The sequence below is a fragment of the Dromaius novaehollandiae genome, chromosome 3 (genome assembly GCF_036370855.1).
Source record: "Dromaius novaehollandiae isolate bDroNov1 chromosome 3, bDroNov1.hap1, whole genome shotgun sequence".
In the NCBI taxonomy this organism is placed as follows: Eukaryota; Metazoa; Chordata; class Aves; order Casuariiformes; family Dromaiidae; genus Dromaius; species Dromaius novaehollandiae.
The window spans coordinates 37,255,470-37,276,262 of record NC_088100.1 but is presented as its reverse complement, the minus strand read 5'-3'; the positions used below and the strand labels follow the sequence as shown (position 1 = coordinate 37,276,262).

At 36.3% G+C, this 20,793-nt stretch overlaps 1 protein-coding gene across 4 annotated transcripts in view; it reads right to left on the bottom strand.

The window, feature by feature from the left end:
- The window catches only part of BCKDHB (branched chain keto acid dehydrogenase E1 subunit beta), a 140,276-nt gene that overhangs the window by 51,987 nt on the left and 67,496 nt on the right, over positions 1-20,793 (bottom strand). For 3 of the 4 annotated variants that reach the window (XM_064508707.1, XM_064508710.1, XM_064508709.1), the window contains exon 9: positions 2,460-2,546. The exons of the other annotated variant lie outside the window; for it this stretch is intronic. In XM_064508707.1, the coding sequence (XP_064364777.1) occupies positions 2,460-2,546 (87 nt within the window). The remainder of the gene's footprint in view (positions 1-2,459; positions 2,547-20,793) is intronic. 4 annotated transcript variants of the gene reach the window in all.

The window sequence follows — 20,793 nt, the reverse complement described above, 5'->3', positions numbered from 1 at the left end:
AGAGAGGAATTCTTATTTAATATGGTCTCCAACTGCTACTTTTAATCTCTCATGTAGCTAAAAAAAAACCCTGTTCAATCAAGTTTTCCCCTATACAGTTCATGACTGAAAGCCACCATTTCTATTTATACTCATTTCATTAAAGTGTACATCACCATGAAATGTTTCTGACAGTTTTAACTTGTGTATTTTTGTTCACCTTATTTCTGTGAGGAGAAACCTCACAACAAGGACAGAATAACAATATGGAAAGTAACCATCTAATCCAACTGGACACTCTTTACTGAGTCTTATTACTTCCACGTGTAAGAAGAAACTAAAGCCAACTGCAATCCCCAAGTTTTTGGCATTCTTAGTATACATTGCATCCAGCAAAAATGAATTTCACTTTTCCTTTTTACTTTTACTACACAGGGATATCAGACATATAGACTTTATTTGATCGCTAAGGGAATACGTGTTGCAACTGACTAAAAAAGAGGTCTTTATTATGCATAAAGCAATATTCTTCTTTAAAAACTTTTTATGCTTATAAATTATATTCTAATCTCTTTTACAGTATGATATTCTTAAAAATACTGGTATTAAAAGTTGAATAAAAGTTAAGGATAATAAAATCTTGAAGAATGGATATAAACAGTAATGGCAATATAGTTACCACATGGATTCAAGAGAGCCAGTTTATATAAAAGAAATTCAATGTGGATAAATTCAATACTAAAGATCTATATTTAGATTTATTCTGAAGTAACCTGTATGGCAAATTAACTAATATCTTTCAAGATACAAATCCTAGTTTTCTTAGCAAAACAAGAATATAAAATTATGAGCTATTATCACAAAACAAATAGATTCTTTCAATATACACAGAAAGAAATAGTCCCTTTTACATCACTTTAAATTTCATTGTCTAAATAAATAATATTTGTCAAGATACATATGGACAATAATCCCAACATGGATTTATCACAGGCTAAGTACCTTTCTTACCACAAATCTGAAAAGATTAAAAACTCATTTTGTAGTCTCAGCAACATATTGGTCCCATGCATGCAATGAATCTTCCAATAGTATCCGCTGACTCGCTTTTTCTTGAACTCCCTTTTATCTCTCTCTCTATATATTTTTCTTTATTTGTGTCTTCAAAGTATTATGAGGATATCTGCATGACTTAATATAGTTTTTTGCTCTAAGCGTTAATTCATGAGACACTAAAAGAGAGGCTCTTTTGATTGATCTTGTTTCATATTTTTATAAGAATTTAAGAACGAACATCAGTTTCAACACTCATGCTTGACAATGACTTATGACTTTACTAGTCCTATTTTAATCAACAAAGTTATCTGAAAAGAGGAGAATGGGAGAGAAGCCTAATATTAATCACTCAGGAGGATGATAAATATCTGGTTTTCAAAAACAGAGACAAAGTGTTGGTAGCCAAAATATTTGCAGAGTAATATTGAAATTAATACAAGTGTCTTAAACTTGTTTCACAAAGATTTTAAGAAACAACTTTCCTATACCTTCTGCATATTTAATTCAAAACTACATTCCCAGAACAATTAACTATTTACTCTCTTCTTTTCTACACACACACACACACACACACGAATTCCCAAGCTTTAATCACTGCTTTTAAGGTTTATTTTTTGTAAATTTTAGAACCACCTTTCTCTTTAGCCCTATAATTTCAAACGGGACTACGCTAAGAATAATCAGAAAATAGTCATCAGGCAGTGATGGAAAAAATAACTTTGAGATCTTCTATAAACCAGCATTGCTCATGTGCACAGGAAAGAAATCAAGTTAATGGGAGGAATCTATGCAAGTATAGATACAAAACATAGCAGAAAGCTCAAAAGGGTTTCCGTTGAAGCCTAGTTCTACAGACAATTGATACCGATGTACATCACAACCCTTCAAAGCTCTTCTGTGCACACAAGCTCTACTCATCTGTGAATATTACCAAAAGCCTATATGAGCGACTTTCCCAGCTTGCTTTCCCAAGGTCTCTGAACGCTAAATTTAACATCATACTATACTCTATGGGAACTGTGCTTTCCCCCCCCACCCCCCCACCCCCCACCCCGTTTCTAACTTCAACATTCCCAGAACTTTTTTTTCTTTTTTTAAGCTTTGGATAAAATATGATAAAGGTTAAAAAAAAGCATTAAGAACAGACTATACAAAAAGATATTTCTACTGCATCTAACAGCACATCCTACCTGCTTTTCAGTGAAAGTTAAATTTTCTAGCTTAGTAGATCCTTAACACAGTGCATGGTAGGGACACGGTTTCTCAGCTTTTCAGATAAAGTAATGCAAACATACACAAAGCTGTAATTTAATAAAATTTCAAAGAAACTAACTTTAAAAAATATGAGCGCTTCAGCTTTTAACATAGTGATAAATATTTTTTCTATAAGTATGCAGAACATTAAAATACAAATAACCTGTTACCTGAACCGTGGAACTGATTTCAGATGCAAATCCTCCTGTCAAAGGTGCCTCATGGCTAATCAGCAATCGCCCAGTCTTCACCACTGACTGAAAAGGAAAAACCCTCAAAATGTAATCAAATTACAGCTCTTGTGACTTCTTACTCGCACTACTAATAATATATGAATTACATAATACTGTTAGCAGTGTTAAAATGTAGCTACTTTTCCCCTTTCACATTTCCACTGCAATGATGAATGGACCTAAAAATCTAAATTGAGAAGTTAATTAGAATCTTTTTTGTATTTACTAAAAAATTCACATCTAACTTTCAGTTTTAAGCAAATACCAAGAATAAAATATCACATTCCATTACATTTCAATTTACCCTATGAATACAACATTTCTGAAGGATAATAAGGATTTTAACAATAAGCCAGTAAGAATTTGATCCTGCAGATAGTAAGAGCACGCATGTAAAGAAATCCTTCACTGAAATACACGTTTGCACGACCAGATCCTAGATAAAGCTCACAATCCCTAGCTGTTCAAAAGTATGTATATTAAATAAAATTTTAGCAAGAAAACAAATTATGTGGATTAATGCTTATTATTTAAGTTTTACATGGCTACTACAAGCAACATTTTTAAATTTAAAAACTGAACAAAAACCAGGAGATTTAATGTGACCCATAAATAATACACAGTAAATCATTACACAGTACAATAAATAATTCACAGTACATATTACATATTTAGTACATACTAAATAATTACACAGTACAATATTTACAGACTATGAGCTATAAGGTACTTTTTAATAAAAATTTAATTTAATAATAAAAAATTTAATTTAATAATAAAATTCAATTTAATAAAACTGGGTTTACTGTGAAACATAATGATGAAAGCAAAATATTTTTAACCTGAGAGTGTAAAGTTTCAATACCATCTGATTATCTTGAAGTTTATTACAACTATCTGCTAGATTGCGTAGAATTGAGCTATATCAGATACTTTTAGTCAGAAATATGACAGTCAAGTCTCACTTTTCTAAATACACATTTCATCATTTCATAAAGTGCATATAAAAGTTCCATGAACCTCCAGAGATGCATAACAGAAGAAAAAGCCAACAAAAGAACTTGTCCATTAATCTTTCCAGGCCTGCTATAGTTAGATTTTTAAAGTATACAGTGTACTGTTAGTGTACCATTACTCATCCAGTGGAAAAGCCCAAGAGAGTGCTAGCTATCAGGTCAACCTTTCCTAACGCTCTGCTCTTGTCTACACCAACCCATTCTCCTGTAAGGCAGCTCCATGTTATCCACACAATAGAATACATAAAATTTACCTATTAACTATACAGTTTTCATTCCGATTCAAATACTTTTCAAATGCTTTAGCTTCTCTAGCAATGCCTTAATGGCTTTAAATAGCTGGGCCACAGATGTACTACTGTCAGCTAACAGGCCCATAAACAACATGGACTATATATTGTACCATGAAGCAGTTTCACAATATTCAGAGAAACAAGACAGAAAAAGTCATTTCAACAGCTGGAAAGCAATATGTAGTTTTATAGACTCCTTTCCTGAATTTCTCTTGCCTGGACTTGAAACTCATTAGAAGAGCAGAGACATTAACTACCCTATGAATCTGTCAAATACACCAAAAGACAGCTCACTGAAGAACGAGAATATTCCAATTTTAAACTGATATGATAAAACTGATATGGTTAGGCAATTAAAAAGTTTTTTTTAAATCCTCATATTCTATTTTACACAAAGATATTTCTTCTTTCACATATATATTTGTTCTGAAACATTTGTGTGTCTCACTTTGGAGCATTACAAGCTACCTTTAAAATTACAAGTTTGATTTTTGAGACTGTAATAGCAGAAAATATAGACGTTGTTGAAACATATGTAACAAAAGCTACAAAAGGTCAGACCAAAAATCCAGCAGTTCAGTATCCTATCTCCAAAAGAGAGATAAATGGATGTTCAGGAAATAGCAAGAATAGGGATTTTGGTATGTTCCTAGACTACCTTGCAGCCTGCAACTGTTTTCACATCACAGACTTCCTGAGCCCAAAACAGTTTCTTGCTTTCTCAGTAATTAATAACTTCTCTTTCATAGATTTGTCTGTTCTTCCACTTAAATCTCATTTTGGAAAAACCCTACAGTCCTTATTTTTACATCTGATCCCCAAGGACTTCAAAGATTCCTTGTCTATATGATGTTAAAAGTGCGTTAGCAGCTGTGGTCACACAAGCTTTGCATGAAAGCTGCTCAGTGCTGCTAGAAAACACTATATATTACCCCCAGTGGGCAACCACGCTAGCACAGCTTGGGTGCTTTTGGTACCCAGCCTGGCTTGTTCAGAGCCACTTTGGATACTGGCATCACAGTGTGTCACGCAGAAATACCTTAAATATTCCTCTAATTGTTAAACCAGAATTAAAATGAGCATAAGTTAACCACCATACTGCATCACAAACGAGTCCTGGATTTTACAGACAGATATGAGTATTGTGATTCTTGTGTATTACAGGCTCCCCTGTATTAATTTCTGCTTCACATCTATTCTTCTCTGTTCAACACTTGTTCTTGAACTACAATATATTTTTTAGAAACACATACAATCTTAATTAATACTGCATTTGCAGTGTTCCTGAGAGCACCACAGTTATCAGTAAGTTGCTCCAATGTTTAATTACCTTCCCTGTTAAATTTTTGCACCTTATTTTTAAACTGAATTTGTCTGACTTCAACCTTAAGCTGTTGGTTCTTATTTTACTTGTTTGCTAGGTAGAGAAGCTATCTACTATCACATTTCTGCTACCCACATGAAGATGTTAAGATTGCAATCAAATAATCCCTTAACCACACTTTGGCTAACTAAGCAGACTGAGCTCTTTAAGTCTTTCATCACATAGCACACTTCCAATCCCTTAATCATTCTTACAACCCTTTTCTGAATCATCTCCAATTTTCAATGTCCTTCTTGAAGTATGTCCATCTAAAAGAACAGCATTGCAGTCATTTTCAGAACAATGCCAAACACGAACATAGTACCACCTCTGCATTTCTCTGTTCAGTACTTCTGTGTTGATGCAGTTCTTGGATGTATCAGGCCATTTGGCCAAAGCATAACAACATGAGTTCAGTGTCAAACAATGATTATGATTCCCAGTTTTGGGGAAAGAGGGAGGGTTTTTTGTTTTTAGAGAATAACTTCTTCCTGGAATAAGGATGGAAATATAGCCCACATTCATTATTTCAAGAAACAAAATTGTATTTGGGCATGCTGAAAAATATATTGCTTGCCTGAATCCAGGTCAGTAAATGAACCTATCTTCTCTTTATCAGTGATCACGTTTCGATTTTATTTCTCCAACTGTTATCTCCAACTTTTTAAGTGATGTTTTTAAATGTTTTTATATAAAAATACTAAACAACAAAAGATTAAAAATCAGATGCTGCAGGACCTCAGTGACCTTACTATTTGCATTCAGTAATGCTAATTCTAATTCATACTAACTGTTATCAACTTGCTTTTCTGCCAGCTTGGCGCACAGGATTTTTAGTTTATAGGTTATTCCACCACCCTTACAAGTCCTACAGTTTAAATGACGGCAGCCCTACTGCTTTACTTCTCAACTATGCTAATTCGTCCTGTGAGCACCTAGTAAAGCATTCTCAAACCACTTTCAACTGTTGATCATGTATTTCCACTTCATTTCTCCCTACTTGCTTCTCCTAGAAAATTTGTTCATAGTTTTGTAGACTCCTCTTCCTAGTTGATTTGGTATGCAGTTTTTTCCTGTGGAAAATCAGCTCCATAAAACATCAGATTAATAAATTACTAATTTGGTTCAGCAAATATATTGAGTCTCTCTATGCCCTCATTTTAATTATGACTGTTTTCTCTATCTTACAGATGATGGTACTGCATAGTAATATGACAGCAGCTAATAGTAATGGATGTGATACTTTTTTTAAATACAAAGATTTTAAAACTTATATTACCATGCAGAAATATTTCAGGCTATATAGCTTTTAAAGAAAGCTGTAGTCCATGATAAAAGAAAAAGTATTTCATCAGAGGTCATGTCCCAGAATGGCTAAAACATTTGATTTCTGCATCTATATACAGAAATTTACTCTTATTCCTTGGAAATAAAGTAATTAGTTAAAAGGAAGGGAAAGTTTCAAAAGTAACTGTTCTACAGTCTATAGGGAAAAATAAACATTATTAATGATATCAGTTCTCTTCTATAAAACATTAATTTCATGTTTAAAATAAACTATAAAGCATTACTCCCTGTCAAATCAAATGCATCAAGCATTCAATCTCTAGGATAACCAAACTCCAACATAGAGAAGATCATTACAGTCCAAATACCTTAACAAACTGCTGCTGGCAGCTTCATCTACAGCGTGGTAGACATCAGGTAACAGGGACCTGACCTTACAAAGTTAATGGGAAATAGCACTGCCACAAAACTGGAGAAAACGTAGTAGCTAAATCAGCACAGTGTAAAATTGCCCAGTACGGAACACTACTGTTTTATCATATTTTGAAAAGGTGGATAAGTTGGAATGTTTTCTGTTTGCCTTTTTTTTATTATTATTATTTGGTTTGGCTAGTGGAATGGATGATCTTTCAAAATTTTGCTCCCTCACAACCAAATACTTGCTGCATTTGTATAAGGGTTTGAGTCTTCTCTGCCTCCAAAACATTGCCTGTTTATTTTTCAAAACCTCAGTCTTCACACTTAGTCCTACTCAGATTCAAATGCTTAGAAACACGTACACATTGCAGTACTTTAAAAAATGCATCTGAAAAGATTACAGGGTGGCTCAGGAGACTGGAACTGATATACACGTTCCTCCTTTAAGTCTACAACCATTAGCTGTTGCTTGCTGATAGTTAATCAAAGTCCAGAGAAACTTATGCGGGTGCTAATCCAGTAGCTGCAGATATCTCCTCTCTCAGATTAAATGAAAATGGAAAGTGTTTGCCATCATAAGGAACAGTCCGCAGAGGCAGCCCCAGGCCCTTTGAAGCACACAGATTCGCCTTACGTCGCCGTCGTTCTGCGGCTCACAGCTGGGTCCAGCCAACAAAACTTTGGCTGCTCCTGAAAGGCACCGATCCTATCCTACCTCCTGTTCCCGTCTGTCCCCAGGATCTCTTCCATCACTTCAGGGGCCATGGAGCAAGCCAGTTCAAGGAGATAATCTGATTTATGCTGCAGTGACAGTGAAAGCTTGAGAAGTGCCCTTTCAGGGGAGAGCCAAACCCAAGTGATGAGGCACCATGTACAAGCTGCTGCATCACTACCACCACTGCTGTATCTAATCATTACAGCAGAGATTTTAGGGCTTTCAACTACTAAAATAATCCTACAGCAAAACCAAAAGCAAATATTGAATATATTTTTTCGCTTCAGTTTCCTCATCAGAGCTGGTTTACATTGGTGTAATGCACAGCCACAATTTATGTTTTGTCAGAGCAACATGCTAGCAGCATGATCACCCTCATAATGAAATTCTGAAAAAATACTCTAAGGCCTTTGCAAAACTAGTATTTCCAAACTGCGCTCTGAAGGCTTTCTGAAGTGCAGCCCAATGTTTGTGCAACGGAGCGGCTTAGCAAATTAGTTTCAACCTCCCCTACCAAACTCCCATCCAAGAGTTCTATAATCATTTCCCTGTTCAATTCTCAGTTCTTCATTTTGGCAGCTTCTCCTCCTCCTCCAAGCACTGATGACAGAAGAAAATAATACAAGTCTGGCAGTCCCAAGTGCTTTGAAATCTGCATGCTGATATCACCGATAACATGCTATGCCCTTCCTTGCGAGAAAGTAAATTAAAATCAAAATCAATTTGATGGTCAGCTGCGTTTTACACTATTATTCTATCCACATAGCAAGAGCACTATTTCCACTGTACCCAGATGCTTCACTAACACAGTAATTGCCTTTAAAGAAATGATCACGGCCAAGATTAAACTATAAGCGTGTCTGTTATTGTGTCACAGTGGCAAGCTGCCTGTCTTCTTTAAAAGAAAACCTTGTTCTCAGAATAAAAAGATTTTCCACCTCTTACAGAAATGAAATTTAGACGTTTGCTTTCAAATTTCAAGCTTTCCATATTTTTGATCTTGTCCTCAACAGACCACGCAAATTTTCTGTTTTTTAAAAACTAGCTCTCAAAAATAATTTTAAAGCTGGCAAAAGTATTGAAACTGTATTTGTGTTACATCTGATTTTCACTAAACATATATGCAATTATCAAATTATATAAAATTTAACATTAATAGAAATATGTGCACTTACTGAAGACAGATCAGAATATCACAGCTTAAAAAAACACTCAGTGAAGTTGTAATAAATGCCTTGCAAACTCTTCTCTCCCCTCTCCTCCCCCCCCCCCCAAAAAAAAGAACACTTTATGTTTAGATCAGCTCTAATGAACATGTGCTTGGAAAATTATAAAACCTGCAAGAGGCAACTTTCCTAAATGCCATTAGTTAGAGTTTCCCTTCAATGTTTCAATAACAAATGAAGTTGCATAGAAGTATTTTTGGTGCTCAGTATCATAAACATACGGGTAGAAATAAGATCCCATATTTCTATTCAGCATTTCCTGGAAAGAAAAGTGTAACAATATGTCAGATGAATCATTGAAGATTACATTTACTGAGCATGTGCAAATCAATAAATATCATGACACATTAGGTCCTACAATGCATGCCAGACATACTGGATTCTCTGTGCATGTGATATACTGATGACCTTCACACGTGCAGTAAATTAGTCCCCAATTTCCAGATTCCCCACATCCTTGTTGGAGTTGAGGGATCTCTGGAAAACCAGATAAATAGGTCCTCAAGCACCATTTCTTTTCCAGGCTACAAAGAGAAGGAATAGAAAGGGAGAGGGACAGGAGGTGTCCTAAGACACCTGAGTATTCACTGGCCCTGTAACTTACAAACAAACATGATCTAATTTGCAAATTTTAATTCACTATCACTTGTACATAAGAAATACCTACTTCTGTCAGAAATAGTAGAAGTTAGGAATACAAGTATTAAAAGGTAGAAATGCATTCTTTAAAGCACCAAAACAGCAGAAAAGATCATTCTTATGCATTAAAGAAAAAACATTAGTACTGTTGAAAATTGAATACCAAATGACTCTTTAAAAAAAAAATTTTTGGATTAATTAAATTCCCAGAGAAGGGAAAAGAGCAGGAACCTTCAAGTCTACTATATCATTATACCTACACTACACTCCCAAGTTAACTGAAACCCATTAATTAGTAAGATCAAGATGCAAAGAAAGAAGTGACAAGAAAAAACATTATTTCATCACACACAGCTCAGCAGGCCCAAAGCATGAAAAAGATATCTCAGCTACTCATGATGAGACAACCAGGCTTACACCCATTTTGTTAAGATTCATAAGGATACTGTAAATATAATAAACATACACGTCACAGTATTGCAATAAAGTTGCAGAGAATCCTAGCTGGAACACTGACGACAGGGTACGTTAGTCAAATAAAACCACTTGGAAAGGAAAACAGTCAGTGTAATTCCACCACTTAAGAAGGCCATTGGAGAGAAATCCTTAACAAAAATTTCCCAAACAATAGAACGAAAAACCATATGAAGTTCTGCAACAGGCGAATATGCTGATTAACAGCAGGGAATGAAGAAATAAAACCCAATTCCTTTTAACTTCACATAAAATGATTGGCAACATTTTAGCTATTTAAGTGATCCACATTAGCAGAGCGTAAATCTTTGTCTCCCTGCTAAGAGGTTAAACAAAACAGAGGCTTTTAATCCATTACTGCCTGCTTGTTCAGCCCCAGAAGCAGGGGTTTGTGCTTCCTGACCTGCAAGTCTGGCGTTCATTCCCTGCAGATGGCAGAGCAAAGACTGCTGCTGCACGCTGCAGCCTGGACAGAGCTCGGAGCTGCTGTCAGCTTCCGAAGCTCAGCACGAGTTTCCTCAAAATAAAAGGAACTGCATTAAGTACTTAATTTAGGTGGCGAGGACAAGCCGAACCATTAGGGCTCCCAGACTGCAAAGAGGATAAAGATGAGCATACATTAATTCCAATTTCTAACAAAGACAACCAAAACAGGGTCCTTAAAAATAGAAAATATTAACAGGGAATAAGGAAAAGGGAGTGAATGGAGAACGGTCCTTGTTTACTGTCCAGTCCAGCACGTAACCTTGTCACATTAGAGCAAAGAGGCTGCCCTGCTGCACAACCATCCTTTAACATTATGACTATATTCCAGCCTGCCTTCTATAAAACAAAAGAAAAACCAAAAACAAACAAAACAACAAAAAATCCTAATATCCAAAAGTTTTTAGTCTAACCCCTTTTCCAAATGATTCCAAATCAGACTTGAAGACCAGCCTTTATGGAAAAAAAAGAAAGATCTAAGAGCATAACACATAACAACTCAAAGTATCATCACAGTGAAGAAACAAGGTGAAAAATGTGTTTACTGTCCAATGAGTTGTTTAACTGAAATCAAAACATGTACTAAGATGTAGTGCCGTTGTCGTAAACTGTCTGTTGAGCTCTTTGAAAGTTATTACTGTGTATTCATATATTAATTTATAATAAGGAAAAAAAGTTCCCAGAAAAGAACTTAATTTCTTCTTGCATGACCACTTTAATCTGGCATAAATCTGTTCTCCCAAAAAGGTCAGTCTTGCTGTACTTCCCCCTGGCTACTCCTTCCACCACCTCAGGATACTCAGATTAAAACTCTAATGACAGCTCAAGGAAGGGGAAGGAACAGACAACTGGGGAAGAAGGTTTGACTGCCTTTTTGACAGCAGAAAAGGCAGAAACAGCAGGGGATGGGGAGAGAAAGAAAATTAAATGTACTTTCATTTATAGCCAGCTGTCGATCATAATTCTGACCTTTGGCCTTGCTTCAACATCACTTGTAAGAAGAGGCTTAAGTATCAAGAAAGATTTTAATATTATAAATACTTTTGTCTGGACATAAAGTTTGGACATAAAACCTAGATGATACAGTAAAGGAAACATTATTATGGTTCTACGGCTCAAAGATTTGGGATTTTAAAAGTGTAATTATATTGATACTCTAAACAAAATAGATTCATAATACAAATCTAAGGCTTATCTTTTGATATAACTATACATACAGATAGATATATACAGTGCTTATATATATGCATGTGCATATACATACACACACATTACACATATATACACACGCCCCTATCCATAACTTAACTGGCCCAAAGAAAGTAAACATTTTGCTCCCTTGCAGGATTCTGGAGCCCATACATTTGTGTTATCTGTTGCCTGAGCTGTTGAGCCCTATTCCCCATCACACCATACTGTCAGAAAAGTTGTTCTGGCTCCATATGAATACAATCACTTCCAGAACTTCCTGCTACATCTGATCTGGTGGTCAAGAAGCCTATACATTCTCTATAGAAACTCTGTATTTCTACTAGATGAGTTGGGCTGAGGAAATAAGTTAAGGTTTCAAGTATTGTTGCAAGCCATTTCCAGACAATTCTCTGACAACTCTGACCCTGCAGTAAAGGGATAAAATTACCATAATATGTAGAATTCTGATGTTATCTTTTAATACAATTCTTACAGTGAACAATGAATGGGAAGTGAATTAAAATATTTCCTGTTGATAAAAGTATTGCTACTAAGGCAACCAAGTTTTCCAAAAAATGTTTCTTATAGACTTCTCTGTACATTGTCAGTTCCCAAGTGAAATGCAAATATTACATTGATCTTTCAAAAGAGCAAGACCAAAATAAACAAAAATCTTTCTGAAGACTGACATGAAGAGCTCAAAGTCAGTGTGTCAAAGCAACAGAAATGTTTTGCTCAGGAGTCATCACTCTCAAGTTGTTCTGACATTCAATACAAATTCCTGAGTTGTCTAAAAATAAAAGCTAACCAACAAATCCCGATTCTCTTATGAGCTTTACCTAAACAATTTACTGTTGTGCTCCTGTTTGAATCTTCATAGCCTCCTATGGTAGGATGAAAACAGTTCCCAGGAAAAAGCATGATGCTGAGACCCCCAAAATGCCCTTATACCTCAAATAACACTGTATTAAACGGTTGTGTCTCTACTACTGTATCTAAACTCAAGCACCTGGAATGAGTTTGGTTTTCATCCCATTCCTCCCGTATGGAAGTACATTTTTCTAAGCAGTGGATCTGACCGAGTATCTCATATAAATAAGAAGGATCGTAAATAAAACCTGAATCAGTACTGGTATAACAGTTTGCCTGCTCCATTTATTTACATAACATAATTTTGTTTCTTCTAGCAAATGATACAAATGAGTAACAAATATGAAAGCCAAAGTTGATACTAACACTAAATTTATTCAAAATTGTCCTAAGTTCATAGCTAACACAGAGGTTACAGATAAACTGTGCTATGTGGAACATTTTTAGTCAGTCAAATGTGTACAGAAACTCATTTTGCCTAATTCAATAATTTGGCTAAAATTTTGCATAGCACAAAATGGGAAATTAAGAAAAATAAAACTAGTATGACTTATCTTACTCCTGTCCTTTCTCATTTTTGTTGTTGTACCTGTAACATCATAGATAGTATCATTTTTGTCCCTTACACATTTTTGTGTTATAAACAGCTTTCTGATAACTTGGCTTGGCCTGTTCTGATTTCTGCTCACTAATTTGTTTTCTTATTGTTTTCTTTCCTTTTTGTCATAGCAGAAACAGCCTTGAAAATCTTTAAAACCTGTTGAAGCCTCAAAACCTTTTAAACCTTAAAAAAATTATTCCACTTCTGCAATATGGAAAACTAAACCTCTTTTAGGACTTGAATCCTTACAGCTTCCTTTTATTTAATAACAAGTTTAGGATACTGGCAAAATTTAGCAAGTCTATAAATACATGCAGCATACATTCTCATACCTAGCTTTTGTAGCTCTACACAATATAAATGGCTCCTTTCCAACCTCTGGCTCAAAGCAGGGTCAAGTATGAGATCAGACCAGGGTACCCGGGGCTTTATCCAGTCAGGCCTTGAAAAGACCAAAGGATGGAGCCTTCACACCCTTTCTGGGCAACTTGCTCCACTACCCTTTGAGCCCAATCATCCAACCAGTGCTTTACCTGCCTAGCTGTTCACCAGACCCTATGTCCATCAACCAGACCACAACATCCTAACTTCGATACAAGAGTATTCTTGGAATGTGTTAAAAGTGTGTTGAAAGCCTTGCTAAAGTCAAGGTAAATGTCACTCATTGCTCTGCCCTCATCCACAAATCCAGTTGTTTTATGAAGGCAGGCAATTAGATTGGTCAAGCATGATTTAGCCTTAGTAAGACCATGCTTACTGTTCCGAACCACGCTTCCCTTCACGTGCCGAGACATTACAGCAAACTTTCAGTTTGGGTAAAGACCGTTCTAGCTTTAATGATTAAAACAGCATTAAATCATTTATTGATACTTCTTTTAAGAAATATACAACAATTTACTAAATTTGATCACAAAAAGGCAACCACTCACTAATATACATGACATATCAACCTATAACCAGTCTAACTGCTGTCAGGGGGACTACCCATGGTAGTAAGCACTCTGGTAACCTTAGTACATGTTTGCAGAACTGTGTTCTACGTATGATTCTTACTAAATCACTATTTAGAAAATATTATTGTAGCTTTTCTTTTCAGCAGCCCTCTGCAGCAGCCAATTACATAGTTTATGCTGATGTTGCATAATACACTGGTTAAGCCTCACCAATTTGAAATCCACATCAGGGTGGATCTTTTTCCAACTTTAAAATGTATGTATGGCAGAACAGTTCATTAAGAATTAATGTGACCGCAGTTGGGATGCACATAGGAAACATCTTGGAGAGAAATATTACTGCAACCATAAAACTTACTGCTTCAACACATCAGAACTTTATTATTCCAATATGTATCATTTTACACTACATACTCCAAAAATAATTCTGAAAGTCTAACGTGGCTTTTTCCTGTATAGCACTGAAAACCAAATGCTGTAGTGTGAGCATAGTGGACCAGTGACAATAAGGAATGAAAACAGGCAAAGGAGTAATGTGATGGAGCCTGAAATACTCAAAAAATGACACCAATCAACAAAAACAAAAAAGTGGGCTGCAGGGCTAGGCTGAACAACCTAAACAGCAATGAAGATGATGGATAATAAAGTAGCTAAGTTTAGTTTATAGCCTTTCCATCATACAGAACACTGGCACAGTTTGGCTGATACACTGAAGATATTTACAAACTTCCCTCAAAGGCAACAACCAAGAACAGTCAGAATGTGCTAGGCTCCACAGAAATAGAGTGGCAGAGGATTTCTATCCAAAACAACTTTTAGTCTAAGTAGCAGTGACAATGGAAAGGGAAAAGAGATATGACACATTGGAGTGCATATCAAGTTTGCTCTTAAAAAAAAAAAAAAAAAAAAAAAAAAAAAAAAAAGAGTGCTAAACTAAATTAAAAGAACTGATATTCTATCAACTGGTGACTGACTTTATAACGCCTTTTAGGAAGTTTAGACTCTTGTAAAAAGAAACCTGATACAAAGGCTCTCGTAATACTTTTATAACACCATTCTACATACCCCCAGATCTCAAGCAGTGTAGTTAATTGCCAAGAAAATAGTAACTACTACTAATGGTCTTGGGATGCAGAGACAATGGAGAAATGTTAGTTTGTGCAGAAGGATACTTCTGCTCAATCTGAAAAGCTTTAGAAATATATTAACGAGCCGCAGTAGAGAGGGCAAACAAATACTACCTCTAGAATTCTACAGCATGACCTCTTGATATTCTTCAAGTAAAAAGCTAGGAACACAATGGAATCAATTACTTAGCAAAAAAAGCTGATTCAGAAGTCAAAAGCAAATCTCAAAATATCTGCCAGGCTCATCCCTGTCACTTCATAAACACAGTCTTGATTTAACTGCATTCATGTCCTCTTATTCTTCACCCTTAAATAATTTTTTTTTGAGTATAAACTCAACCGGATTGATGGAAAACATTCATGATTCCAGCAGACCAGTGATTCATGATTCCTCTATGCTTTGAACTATATTTGCCTGCTTAACCACAGTTAAATGCATCTATCCAAACAGCCTTTGTGACTGTGCAACCTAAAACATAATCTTAATAGCAATGTTTTCAGAAAATAAGAACTTCAGCTACAGTCCCCAAACAAGTCTTTGAGCTAACAATGCACTGCAGACAAATTTCTCCTTTCTCCATTAGCCTACTTTTTACATCCCTGTTTGAGGGAGCAAAATGAGAAAGTCTCAGAAACAAATACAGACAGAGAATGCTGCACTAAAGAAATTGCATTAGGTCCTTTTCATCCAAGAAATCTTCAAGGACACATTATATGACTCCCTCAAGCTTCTGTGGTATCAACACACTCCGTCGAGGTTCCAGGGAGAGAAATGTTTAGCTGTGGCTTTTTTTCATTAGCTTTTTAATGACGCTATTAAACATAGAAAATAAAGTCTTCCTAAATTAACTGGCTTCTTCAGTTTTTCTATACTTGCACTCAAAACTAAAATTTACTTTAGTTCTCAAAAGTAATATGGCTATTAATGAATTAACAGTTAAACCTGAGATTAGTTAGCCCTCCCTAGAAATGATAAGCATTTTGCTTATCAGCAGTCTCAGATTTCAAAAACTTCTGCTGTCCCACAAACTTCTGGAATAATCATGCTGTACTAGTACATAACCTTTTCATTATAACTCAATTTAAAAAAAAAGAAAAGAAAAACACACTGTTTGAGGATTTCGAGGTGCTGCCCAATCCAATTTTTCAGAAAAGACTGAACCAGTCTTCTACACCCAAAAAGGACAGAGAAAACACCTTCACAACAGGGGACTTCGGGTTGCAAATCCCCAACTCTTAAGGGCACCTATTTCAGGACTATGGAGGTACCTAAATTCCTGGGATGCAAAGGGGATCTAGCTAGCTTCATTCATCCCCCTCCTCACAACCACCACCACCTTTCCCTTTTCAGCATCCTGGCTCTTCCAGGTGCTTTAGCTTTCATTTAGAATCATACAGAAAGCTCAGCCAGCTAAGCTGTTAATTCCACTGGAATGTCATAAAACATTAAGAGGATGAACAATGGCATAGCTACATTCCTGCATGCAATTTTATTCTTTTGCTTTTGAAAAACAGATGGGATCTTGGCCAATTCTGAAAGAGCTCCCAGGGAGGTTCCAGTTATTTATAAGGATTCACAAATCTCCTATTAGCCCAAAGGACATAAAAGAGCAAAAGTCCAAATCTCATACTACAATTTCCATGCAGGACACCAGCTAAAACACCTCTCCAGGTATTTTGGAGGGATTCAAGAATGGGCAATATAATTCACTGCCTCCTCACACCCCAACACACACACTCTCAGTCTGAAATAAATCTTGGTAGATATTCATCCAGAAGTACTACATACTGAATTCACATGTTGTGCTGCTAGATATGACCCACATAACATGCCCCTGAGAATAATCTTGTTGAAGCTAATTGTAGGCTTGGAGAGTTAAACAAAACAAACAAAACACACAGACAATTACTCCTCAAAGAAAAGGGGCATCTGGTCACCAAGAAAATAAGGGGTTTCTTTTTTTTTTTTTTTCCTGAATCCATCATAATAGTTTATAATTATGCAGTAGCTTCTAACCTCAGTGAAATAACCATATAGGACAGACAAAAGTTGGTATGTCCCAGGGGAGCTCCTGACAAAGCAATAAAAAAAATGTACGGAAACTATCTGAACTCCCTTTTTTCATCTTTCTTACATTAAAAACATACGAAAAGTTCTAACAATAGAAGATACAGGCAAATTACACACAGCTTACAGTACAAAGACAATCTATCAGTCAGTAATAAGGCACAGCAGTCAAATGAAAGCCAATAGGTAGACCTATACAAACCAATACAAGATATCCCGCAAAATTCATTTACTACTTGGACACCGTATCTATTTTTCAAATAAAAAGATTAAAATGGAACAGACATTTCTTAAATCTGTAAAGATGGACGCATTGAAGACGGTCAGCATGAATTTATAAAGGGGAAATCATTTCTTAACCAATTCGATAGCCTTCTAGGATGAGATGACTGGCTTGGTGGATGAGGGGAAAGCACTGGATGTTGTTTATTTCAACTTTAGTAAGACTTTTGACACCATCTCCCATAACATCCTCAAAGACAAGTTGAAGAAGTATGGGATAGACAAGTGGATGGTGAGGTGGACTGAAAACTGGCTGAACTGCTGGACTAAGAGGGTTGTGGTCAGCAGCACAAAGTTCAGCTGGAGACTGGTCACTAGTGAAATCCCCCCGGGGTCACCACTGGGGCCAATACTATTCCACATCTTCACTGATGACATGGATGATGGGACCGAATGCACCCTCAGCAAGTTGCAGATGATACAAAACAGGGAGGTGTGATACACCACACGGTTGTGCTGCCATTCAGAGGGACCTGGACAGGCTGGAGAAATGGACAGAGAGGAACTTTGCATGCTGAAAGGTAGGAGAAGGTACTCCAGTCCAGAAAGTCACAGATCACTGGAACCGTTTTCTTAAAATAACATTACTGAATTTTATTTTTCTTCTTCCACTGGCTGTTTGTTCAAATGCATCAGTTTATGCTAACAGATGTTACTAGAGGTATATAATATTTAGCTTCAGAAGGTACTGTCAAACATGCTCAATGTATATTTTTAATTCTCCTTAAAATCAATGATCAGTTTGTAGGCTGTTTTGTTGATGGTACAGTAACCACAGAAGTACATGCCAACAGTCTGCTCTAAAGATTGCACAAGGACTATAAAAGGCTTCTTTCAGCTCTAAGAAGTATTTTGATAACACCTGCATGTTTGCACAAAAAAATAAAAATTGTTCTTCACTGGTAAAAGATTGTAACTTTTTGTCACAGCAAATGCCACAGGACTAGTGATGCATTTATTTACTTAACAGAAAATCTACAAGTGAAGGAAAATTACACCATTGCTTTACCCAATAGATATAAAGGATGCTCTGAAAACCATACATGAAAGTCTGAAACAAGCCTACAGTGTTTCAAACTTAAAAACAAAAAAAAGTTCCTGCTGTAATCAACTCCTACTATCAACATTAAGGGACACATCTTTCCCGAGAATAGGAATACCCCTCTGAGTTCTGGGAACCATTACTGTAAAACTAGATTAATTACACTCTGTATAACAGAGAAGTAATAAAACAGCCTTGAAGGTTCCCTCAGGAAACCACAATACAGTGAGGATAGGAAAAAAAAGTCTGCTGAAACATCACCCTCTAGCAAAAAAAAAATCCATCTACCACTGTCATGCAAATGGCCACAGAGGATACAGGGGAAAGGATCAGCAGTAATACCTTGGGGTACCCTGAAACATTTTTTAGAATTAAAGATGGAAAAAGTATATTAAGGACACCATTAGAGTTTTGTCACAAAACAAGGCAACATCAGCATGCGGTTATATGAGGAAACACTCTAGGGAATGGGAAAGTTTTGCAATGGGTAAGTGTTCAAACAGTTTGAAGATTATAGGTCCTGAGGGCTCTAAAGCTCTGCTGGCACTCTCTGGCTGTAATAAAGTTTTGCAAATGCCTGACTACAGACCTCTAATGATCTTAAGTCAGTTTTTCTGTAGTTCTTTCCCCTCCTTTATTACTGACATTGGTACTTGTCTGACTCAGTGGTCAACCATTTTGAGAAACTAGAAGTACCAAAAACTATTCATTTTCCTTGGAGATTTGCAGGAAAGGGGGAAAGGAATAAGGTTAGTTTTGCACTGATCTACTTCCTTGAAGTAACTCACCACAGGATCAGAGAAGTGTCAGAGAATGGGAGGCAGCGAAACTACAGTGTGAGAAAAGACTACTGCAGTACCACCTTATGGAACTCAGCCATGTTGTCATAAAAGGGAGGAAGGGATGTAGACTAACGAAAACAAAGGTAAAATGAATGACCAAAGCCCAAATAGCAGATATGCAGATTAGATGCAAAAGTCCTATGTATTTATGATGATGCAGTCACCACCCAGAATCTCAGAGGAGCTTCACTTTTTCTTCTTCAAAAGCCACCTGCTGTCTTCTAGAATTACCTTCTGCTAGGATAACCCTTCAAAACAGCTTTCAAAGTTATGAATATGACAAGAAAACTGTAAGCAGTACTTGTACTGTTGTAATGGCTGACAAAAATCTTAGTAATTCTTTCATTAATAGTATTTACTGAGACTCATTCTTCAAAACTGATGTTGCCACCAAGATCTAATCACAGATGTTATTTAAATAGGCTCAAGTCAATAGTGAGAATGAGGGTGAGAATATGTAGTCATTTATGTACTTTTATTCTACAGCAGTCAATAGCAATACTGGTTGCATCACTCTTCCCACTGTTATTTGTTTTGAAACCCTCCCATAAATTCTGTGTCAATGAGTTTCATGGAACTCCAAGTCTAGTCTTCAGCAAGAAAAAAAAGCTTATGCAAACAAAATCCATGGTCGTTTGGGAAAGCAGTTATTAGAAGTTTCCAAATACTAGTACCTGGTTATATTTGCAGAGACATTTTCACCACAAAACGATCTAGAATTTTGGCTGATCTGCATAATTCACTCTTTATCCTTTCCATCTACTTCTACTCCATTCTAAGGCTTAATCCTCCTTCAAAGTCTTCCAAACCACAAATACAATTGTGTAAATACACCTTTCTCCTTAAAAACAAACAAACAAAAAAACCCACAATGCTCAAATAATTCCTTCCATAACTCCAGGCACCCGCTGGCTGGTATACTGAACTGATCTGACCAAACATCTCTCAAACTTTTCAATAGAAAAAGCAGACTGAAAGCCAATTTGTAAGATTCAGACCTAACAAAGCATCATGTATCTGTAAGCTAATCATGCCAAACAAAACAATGAATAACACAACCAATCAAATGTAAAGTTTCAGATTTGCACAAAGGAGGTTGTTGAGTTTTTGTTTGGACTTTGACAGGCTGGAGAAATGGGTAGAGAGGAACCTCATGAAGGTCAACAAAGGGAAGGAAAAAGTCCTGCCCCTGGGGAGGAATAACCCCAGGCACCAGTACATGATGAGCACCAATCAGCTGGTGAGCAGCTTTGCAAAAAGGCCCTGAGGGTCCTGGTGGACAAGCTGGACATTAGCCAGCAGTGCATCCTCATGGCAAAGGTGGCTAATTGTATTCTGGACTGCATCAGGAAGAGCATCACCGGCAAGTTGAGGGAGATAAT